Source organism: Nymphalis io, chromosome 8, assembly GCF_905147045.1.
Source record: "Nymphalis io chromosome 8, ilAglIoxx1.1, whole genome shotgun sequence".
Lineage (NCBI taxonomy): Eukaryota > Metazoa > Arthropoda > Insecta > Lepidoptera > Nymphalidae > Nymphalis > Nymphalis io.
The window spans coordinates 9347312-9357446 of NC_065895.1; the positions used below are offsets into that span (position 1 = coordinate 9347312).

At 45.7% G+C, this 10135-nt stretch overlaps 1 protein-coding gene across 1 annotated transcript; it reads left to right on the forward strand.

Annotated features, from left to right (window-relative positions):
- The first annotated feature begins 1171 nt into the window (after positions 1-1171).
- Positions 1172-2956, forward strand: LOC126770398 (uncharacterized). Its single transcript, XM_050489795.1, has one exon. It carries the CDS (start codon positions 1172-1174, stop codon positions 2954-2956), a length of 1785 nt encoding a protein of 594 aa, XP_050345752.1.
- Positions 2957-10135: the final 7179 nt, after the last annotated feature.

Consider the following 10135-nt stretch of genomic DNA (forward strand, 5'->3'; position numbering starts at 1 on the left):
CTCAAGCGAATATGTCGAAAGAATTCTATAAGACCCAAGTTATTCATATTTATTTTAAGAACATTGTAGAATTTATAATACCATACACTCTAGTCGTAGTTTCATAATTAATTATCATGTCCAAATTACTTTTACCTAAGTGATATTTTAAAGTATAAGCAATAATTTTTAATTTTATCTCAAACATTGATATTAGATTCTTTACGTTAGCTTAATTTTTCCACCGTTAGCCGAAGTATATTCTCTCTTTTTTTGGGTCATTTTGTATATTTTATTTTCATTTCCAACATGTCTCTTTATTCGTGCGGGTATTAACTCGATTGGATTTAAATCTCAATGATATGGTGGAAGGCGTGATACGGTTACTACTTTAGTTAATGTTCATCGACATATTTAATAATGCATTTCATAGGACTAAAGAACTCGTGCAGGCCGAACCATGATAGGTACATGTCAGTTACTTTTTTTAATGCTTTTAATTCAATCGACGCCTTTATTTGTACCATTAATTTATTTTATTAATAATAATACATAACGAATATCTTCTTTTCTTATATCAGCCTGTGAATTTCTCACTGCTGGGCTAAGGCCTCCTCTCCCTTTTTTAAGGAGAAGGGTTTGAGCTTATTCCACCACGCTGCTCCAATGCGGATTGGTGAAATACACATATGGCAATTTCAGTGAAATTTGACACATGTAGGTTTCCTCACGATGTTTTCCTTCACCGTCAAGCACAAGATGAATTATAAACACACATTAAGCACATGAAAATTCAGTGGTGCTTGCCCGGGTTTGAATCCACGGATTCGTCGTTGACCGTCGTAGCGTGCGGACGTGTTCGTTATCTCGAGCGAATGTTGCTAAGCAAGTTACGAATAATAACTGAAGCGAAACATCGTGGCTTTGGCTGCGTTATCTATGCGTTGTGGATGTTTTTACGACTACTTTGGCTTTCTTTAAGGGTTTTTGTTGTTTCTGTTGTGACATATTCTGTACTCGGCTGTGCAAATGGATTGTTGTTTCGTCTTGAGATTGGTTATGTTGGTTTTCACTGTTGTTTGTTGATTTGTTTTTGTTGTTCAATTATTTTCATTTTTTAAATTTATATAGGGTATTTTTGTTTTCTTTTGTTTCGTTTGATTGTTCGTTGGTTTTTTTTTTTTTTGTTCTGATGGACGTCGACACGGAGTTGTCGTCGTCCGACGCAAATGCTGGGCGTAAACGCCCACTTGTGGGCCTCGCGCTCTTTGATTCCGGTTCGGATACGGAGACCGAAATCAGATCGGTGGCGAAACGTTACAGTGCTAGCCGGGGGAAGCTCACTTCCAAGGGACGCGGAACTGGCCTCGCTCGCGCCAAAGCCGAGCTTAAGGCAAAGGCCGCCGAGGCTAGGGAGGAGGCGTTTGAGCGCTCCTTGAGAAGTCGGGCTTTCCGTAAGGAGACGGCTGTGATCGCGCTTGACTCTGAGGAATCCTCTTCCTCGGAGGTCCGTAGGGAACTCAAAGAATCTGCATCTTCGCTCCAGTCCATCGTAGATGCTCTGGCATCAAGGACCGAGGCGGAAGAGACGCGCAGGCTTCGTGCTGATAATGGCCGCCTGCGCAAGGAGGTGGACAGCCTCAAGGCTGAGTTAAAAGCCCACCGCCGTGAGTTTGCGGAAATGCGGACCACGGTGGCAGTGGCAAATGAGGCGTCCACCAGCACTGTGCGGGACACACAGGCTTTGGAGGAATTTAAGGCCTCTATAATGTCGTCGGTGGGCTTTATGATTAAAGCTCAAATGGAAGGAATTCAGGACCGTCTCCTTCCAGCGAAAGTGCTCCGTCCCCCTCTGGCCGCGGACAAGAAACAGGCTGTAGTGCAGAAAACTGCACCTACATACGCGCAAGTGGTCCATCCGACCCCACCACCGAAACCCGCACAGGTGCCGAAACGGGTGCCTGCAGTCGAGTCAGTCCCGCTGGCACCGACTACGTGCCCATCAGCCACCCCTACCACGTCGGAGTCCCAACCACGGGAGGCCCAGAAAACATCATGGTCCACCGTGGTTAAAAAGGGGAGAAAGAAGAAAAAGGCTTCCCCCTCGGCCACAGCGTCCGCCACAATACCATCAACAGTGGCGAAGGCTCCGCCGGTGGCCAAACCGAGGCTGGTTGCTCCTCGCAGGGCTGCAGTAATGGTCACTCTGCAGCCGGATGCGCAGGAGAAGGGCGTTACATACGCTCACATCCTGGAGCGCGTGGAGCAGGGCGTTAAGCTTCAGGATATTGGAATCTGTGGCGGCCTTAGGGTCCGACGATCGGCGACGGGAGCCAGACTCCTCGAGCTGCCGAAAGCACAGGCGGAGCAGGCGGATAAGCTTGCTGAGAAGCTCCGCACTGTGTTGGATGGAGTCGCAAGCGTCGTTCGACCTGTAAAGCGAGTGGACCTTAAGGTGACGGGATTGGATGATTCCGTCACCAAAGATAAATTGGTCGCTGCAGTTGCTCGTGCAGGGAACTGCTCCCCTGACTCAGTCAGATGCGGAGTGTTGCAGCGTGGTCCCGGATATATGGGAATAGTCCGCGTCACCTGTCCTCTCACAGCGGCGAAGAAGATATCAGATGCCGGTCGCCTCCTCGTAGGGTGGAGCTCGGCCAAGGTATGCGTATTGGAGCAGCGCCCTTTGCGCTGCTTCAAGTGTATGGGCTTTGGCCACACGAAGGTGCTTTGCCCATACAAAACGGAACGGGGGGGTCTATGCTTCCGGTGTGGCGTAGATGGCCACAAGTCGGCGGGCTGTACCGAGAAACTGCGCTGTGCTGTGTGCGCAGACGCTGGCAAGCCCTCTGGGCACGTGATGGGATCAGGGGAGTGCAACCCCCCCATCACAAAGGGTACGGTGGTCTTAGGCACCCAGACTACCACCAATGTCGGACGGCGCCAGGCCGAGGAGGAAGCTTCAATATCAACATGAGCACAAACATAAAGTTCCTCCAGACGAACGTCAACCACTGCGCCGCGGCGCAGGACCTGCTGCTGCAGTCCATGGCGGAGTGGCAGATCGACCTGGCTGTGGCCTGCGAGCCATATTATGTCCCTCCCCTACCTAACTGGTTAGGAGACTTGGACGGCACCGTGATGGTTACTACCCGGAGTGAAACGAGTTCTCTCTCACTCATTGAGAGGGGCTCCGGTTACGTAGTGGTAGGGTGGAGAGAATTCGTTGTTGTGGGTACGTACTTCTCTCCCAACCGCGGCCTGGCAGAGTTCGAGATTTATCTCGGCTCGATCAGAGCTGCGGTGACCAGGCAGTCACCGAGGCCGATACTGGTCTTGGGCGACTTCAATGCTAAATCACGTGCCTGGGGCAACCCTGCCACGAATCCGCAAGGAAGGGCCATTCAGGTGTGGGCACTACTCTCCAGCCTGTCCCTACTCAACAGGGGGCAGGTTTACACGTGCGTGTGGCAACAGGGGGGGTCCGTGGTGGATCTCTCTTTCGCCACCCATGTTGTAGCACGCAGAGTGTTGAATTGGAGAGTAGAGGAGGAGGTGGAGACTCTGTCGGACCACAGGTACATCCGGTTTGAGATCTCTACCTCTCGCAGGTCGGTGGAACCCTCTAGGGTGCCAACCACGCTTCCGAGGTGGTTTCTTAGCCAGCTAGATCGTGAGCTGGCCAGGGAGGCTACCATCGTACAGCGGTGGGTTTCCACAGGAAGTTGGGAGGGCGCCAGTGCAGAAGAGCTAGCGGGCCACATGCGCAGTGCCCTCAAAGAGGTCTGCGATGCTACCATGCCTAGGTTCCGGCATAGAGCTCCGCGCCGGCAGGTGTATTGGTGGTCGCCCGAAATAGCAGAGCTTCGGGCGACGTGCAGCCGGGCGCGAAGGGCTTACGTCCGTTGTAGGAGGCGCAACGGTTTTGATGCGGACTTGGAGGGACAGCTATTGGCCGCTTATCGTCAGCTGAAAAAAGACCTACAGCTGGCGATAAGTCAGGCCAAGGAGAAAGCTAGGGAAAAACTACTGGCGGGCCTGAACCGGGACCCCTGGAGGCGTCCGTTCCACGGTGTGCGTGGAAAATTCCGCACGCAGGGTGCCCCCGTGACCGAGACAATGTCATCGGATCTCCTCCTGCGCCTGGTCGGGGAACTTTTCCCCCATCCAGGTGAGCATGTCCCTCCACAGATGGTCCCTCGCTCCATGATTGACGACACAGTAGCTCCACCACTGATCACGGAGCGGGAGATGGAGGTGGCCTTCGACCGCTTGAGGGCCAAAAACACTGCGCCGGGCCCAGACGGGATTCCAGGGCGTGTTCTATGTGACGCTCTGGAATACCTAGACGTAAGGCTTCGGGAGCTGTTCGACCAATGTCTGTGCAGTGGGCAGTTTCCGAAGCCTTGGAAAGAGGGAAAGTTGGTCTTGTTGCCAAAGCAAGGTCGACCGCCAGATTCTTCCTCGGCATACAGGCCGATTGTGCTGCTGAACGAGACGGGCAAATTCTTCGAAAAAATTCTCGCTGCCCGTCTTATTCAGCACCTCGACGAGGTGGGGCCGGGTCTGTCAGAGGCTCAGTACGGGTTCAGGGCGGGTTGATCAACTATCGACGCCCTGGACGCCCTAAAAACCCGGACCACGGATGCGGTGCCCCGAGGGGACGTAGTTCTGGCAGTATCGATAGATGTTGCGAACGCCTTCAATAGTCTTCCTTTCGAGACTATTGGGGAGGCACTTCGATACCACGGGGTGCCTTCCTATCTCAGGAGGCTGTTGGGGGCATACCTCCAGGACCGGGTAGTCCTCTGGGAGGGGGGCAATGGGCGTCTTGTCCGGCGTCGGGTAGGCTGTGGCGTTCCACAGGGGTCCTGCGGACATCCGTCCTTCCCAGAATGGGGGTGTTGTGCTATGCGGACGACACTCTCATCACGGCGACAGGGCGGAATTATCAGGAGGTGGCTCGCCTGGCCGAAGTCGGTATGTCGCTCACAGTGGACCGCATAGGAATGTTGGGCTTGAGGGTCTCCATCTCAAAAACGGAGGCCCTCTTATTCCACGGTCCACGTCGAGGCCCCCCTCGAGGGGCGTTTATCACCGTCCAGGGGACGGTGATTAAGGTGCAGGCCCACATGAAGTATCTGGGCCTGACCCTGGACGGAAGATGGAGCTTCGGGCAGCATTTTGTCCAACTTGGCCCGAAGCTCATCAACGCTGCTGCTGCCTTAAGCCGGCTCCTACCAAATGTAGGAGGGCCGGAAACGCCATGCCGGCGATTATACGCCGGTGTTGTGCGGTCCATGGCTCTGTACGGTGCTCCCATCTGGGTGGACGCTCTCACCGCTCGGAACAAGGTTCTCTTGCGAAGGCCGCAGAGAATCATAGCGGTGAGGGTGATACGCGGATATCATACGGTGTCGTGGACGGCGGCAACACTTCTCGCGGGCGATCCGCCTTGGGAGCTCCAGGCGGAGGTGCTCGCGGAAGTGTACCGGTTCCGGGCGGAAGTGAGGTCGCGTGGCGACCGTCCAGGGTTGGAGCAGGTGCTGCGAATCAGGACTCTCGCCCAGCAAGCCAGGTGGGAGGAGGATCTGAGGTCCCCATCAGCAGGCCTGGCGACAGTGGAGGCGATCCGTCCCCACTTGAGTCGCTGGGTAACGAGAAAAGGCGGCACACTGACCTTCAGACTGACTCAGGTGCTTAATGGACATGGGTGCTTCGGTAAGTACCTGCACAGAATAGTCAGGCGGGAGGTAACGCCATCCTGCCACGAGTGTGGTGCGCCTACGGACACGGCATGCCACACTCTGATGGAGTGTGCCGCTTGGGGGCCTCAGCGCCTTTCCCTGGCGACTTTAATCGGTGGAGACCTTTCGCTGCCGAGCGTGATAAATGCCATGCTTGGTAGCGAAAGGTGCTGGATGGAGATGGTCTCCTTCTGCGAAAATGTCATGTCGCAGAAGGAGGCCGCGGAGCGGGAGCGCGAGGAGAGTGCCTCCGCTGACCCGCTTCGCCGAAGAAGACCGGGGAGAAGATGCCGGCGCTATGCGCATCTTCTCCTCCCGCCGTGAGTGTCGCCGGGGCCAGGGGGTCTCTGTACCCCGAGTACCCCCTAGGATTTGGAGTCCCGCAGAAGCGGGCCAACCGTCGGGACGGCACGGTAGTATGCGCAAGCGATCCTGTGACGTCCCCCGACAAGATGGAGTGGGTACCGCTGGTTTTTTAGTGGGTATTCCGGCGCCTTCAGCGCCGGCGAGTCCCACATACCCCCCCACCTCATGTGGGGGAAACACATAAATGTGTTTTTCCAGCGAATAAAAAAAAAAAAAAGGGTTTGAATCCACGATCATCGGTTAAGATTCACGCGTTCTAACCACTGGGCATCTCGACTTATCTATCTTAAATATACTAAATGGTTTTTAATCATGTATAGGATGTAATGTTCAGTGTACGTGGATGGCAAAATATAAAACAAAAATAAAAAAGATATTACCTTTTTTTCCTAACTTTTACAAGCAAAAGTTCTACACACCTTTTCACCCTTTTAGGGGTCGAAAATAAAAATAAAATGAATTGTAAGCTTCATTCGGGATTAAAGGAATTAGTTCCATGAAAATTTGACGTCATTTCTGAAATAAGCGCTTATTATAAATATAAGAACACACAATAAACAAACAAGTATATGCATACCTATATACGTGTATATGTATATAAATTTCGTTACATGTACTAATTGCTCTTTTGTTTAATTTGGATGATTTGTGAGATAATTATAATTTATAATGATAATTTTAAATGAATAGAATGACGACACACTTATTAGAATATGACTCATCAAATTTCAATTACTAGTAAATAACGATTTAAAAATTTTAATTTTTTTTTTTATATTTGTAACCAAAAGTAAGAACAAGAAATAAGTTTACTATTATTATATAAGAAGTTGGACGGGCAAATGGGCCACCTGATGGTAAATGGTCACTATCGCCCACAGACATTGGCTCTTCTCTAAAAAATTTATGTAAAAATCTATCTTTCCCTCATGTAAAGTGGAAATCTTAGATTATTGTATAAGCATCATTAGGTAACATTCGTTTTTTACACTGTCAAATTTATTATAAAAAAATATATTTGAAACAAGTAAAATTATAGCAGCTTATGTTCACTCAGATAATTTAAAATTAACATAAATTATTTAAATAAAGCAAAGTAAATTAAATCATACAGTTTTCTGTATCTTTTAAACTTTATAAAACCTTTTAATTTCTATTAAAACGTATTCATTTCATTTTGGGTACCTAGGTACTTCCAATTCGATGCGCTTCTGAATTCAATAAATGCTTGTATGAGAAATTTGAAGAGCATGCCCGACCAGTTTGCTAATAACGTCGACGGAGTTACGGATCGTAATGACGTTTATCTTGTTTAATTGCTATGTATGAAAATTATGGACTAAATTATATGATTGTTGAATTCCATTTTATTTTATATACTTATAAAATGTCATATAAATGCTTCTAAAAAGAAAGTGATTTCATTTAAAAAACAGGCAGTTTGTTTAGCAAATGTCTTTATTGTGATCTTAATTTTATATTAAGTCGACCGGGCAGGCTTTCAATAACGCTTGCCTTCGGGTCCGGCGATAAAAACGTGTATAAAAAATATAAGTGTGCCGCTCTGAAAAACAACTTCGATAAAAGTCCGTCTAACAATAGACTACTTATAATGCTAATCTAATGTTCTCCTACCTTTAAATAACGTTTTATTCTACATCCGACGATAAGAACGATTTCGTGAAATGAAGTTTTTTTTTTTACTACATAATTTATCAAGTTGCGAACGTGTGTCTCGAGTTATCCGGACAGAGTTACACGACAATAGCGGTAGGATCCGTGGGAAAGATCTACCACCGCGTCAGCAAACCCGTTCAAATTGCAATGGTACTCCCAGTAATGTTATTCGTGTTAGACATATTTGAGCATTATATTATTCTACGGCATTTTTTATTTACCTAAAGTATAACTGACATTACAATACGATTTGAGAATGACCTTGTACGTAAGATTTATTTTATTACCAGCGAAGCTTGTACCACCAATTAAGGCTAATATTTACAAGGACACAAGTTAGATTCCCTCTTACAACAATATTTGGGTTTTTAAAGAAACATCAGTGACGCATGGATTCTATCAAATTAATTAATTTAAGCATTTGTTAAAATTCAACTTTAATATACGAGCTAGAATAAATAATTATTCTAAATTTAGTATAATATAACGTATAACTATCTAATAATACTAACATATATACATACAATTGAACATATATACAAAAGTAATTGTGTATAAAATAATAATTGATATTAGATATCCATTCACCACTACACTAACAGAAAGTAAGTAGAAACCTTCACTACTACGTTATTCGGGCGTTTAAGTGTTCAAGACAAATATATACAAACCTGGCACGGTTTAATCTCGTGCAATCATAGTGGTTTTTCATTTTAATAAAACAATTAATACATACCTTTGATTTGTATTAAGCCGACAGTATAGTAAAATAAATCACATAATTTTTGTTAAGTAATAAATTTCCTTAATTATTTAGGGATCCTAATAATGCTTTTAAAAGAGTATTGAAGTCATAGACATTACCAAGAGTATTCACCAAGACGTAGATCGCTGGCGGCCGCCCAACCCTTCAAACCGAGCGACACAAAGTGATCGCGCGTTTACCGCCTTCATTTGGCAATCTTTTGCTGCATAATGCGCCTTCAATCCAACTTACCGTTCAACTCCTTTGAATTATTTAATTTCGGACTGAACGAATTTAAAATTGAGCGAACATAATACCTAGACTAGTATTATTAGATAGTTATATATTTTGTGGTGAATGTCACTTAAACTCCAATAAAAACCTTAAAGTAGGAGTTTGATATATGTTAATAGGTAAAATGTTAATAAACTGTCATTTTTTTTATTAACAAACTAATAAAGAATATCTATTTCTGATCGATTTTTTAGGTCATCAGACGTAAGAACCAGTATAGGATGACTGTCGTGTCTGTGTGCACGTCCATGTTCTCTCAATTTTTGCTTATTTAATTTGCATAGTTTCAGATATAAAACAAAGCAATTGCATTCCTTATCTCTTAAACAACTAGACCTAAAACAATAATATTTATATATATATATACAGTAACAGCCTGTTAATGTCCCATTGCTGGGCTAAGGCCTCCTCCCCATTTTGAGAAGAAGGTTTGGAGCTTATTCCATCACGCTGCTCCAATGCGGGTTGGTAGAATACACATATGGCAGAATTTCAAATACAATGTGGCAAAATATAAGGATCATATGTCCTTTTCTGTACACCTGACAACGTGTACGCAAATTTCCTGATGACCGGTTGAGTAGATAAGACGTGAAATTGTAACAAACATGCAAACTCACTTTCACATTTATAATAATAATTAGAAAGTTAAAATATAGCGGCTCAATCATTGCTTGTATAAGCGCAATGGTTCTAAAATGTCAACACTTTTTACTAGTTTTTTTATGTCGGAGATCCATGCCATATTAAAAAAAAAACAAATTAGTGCTTCTGTTAATATTAACACTATAATTATATTTAATTCTTTTCATTTGAATTGAATTGTGTTTGTCTACTAATTTAACAAGTCGTTACCTTTTTAAGGGAAAATAAAATCAGGCGATATAGCTCAGCCGTTTCCTTAGAACTCGATTAAAGCCGAATTATTAAAAAATAAAATTTTCTTTAATCTTTCGTGTTTATTCTGTTACTATCTTTTCTATAATAACTTATTGTTGTTGTTGTAAATCCCCAGGTTAAATAAAGTATATATGAAAACGAAAGTTTAAAAAGGTGGGCTTATCCCAAGAAGGGATATTTTCCTAGTTTACCTTTAATACACTTACCGTAACAGCCTGTGAATGTCCCACTGCTGGGCTAAAGGCCTCCTCTCCTCTTTTTGAGGAGAAGGTTTGGAGCTTATTCCACCACGCTGCTCCAATGCGGGTTGGTAGAATTCACATGTGGCAGAATTTCAGTGAAATTAGACACATGCAGGTTTCCTCACGATGTTTTCCTTCACCGTAAAGCACGAGATAAATTATAATCACAAATTAAGCACATGAAA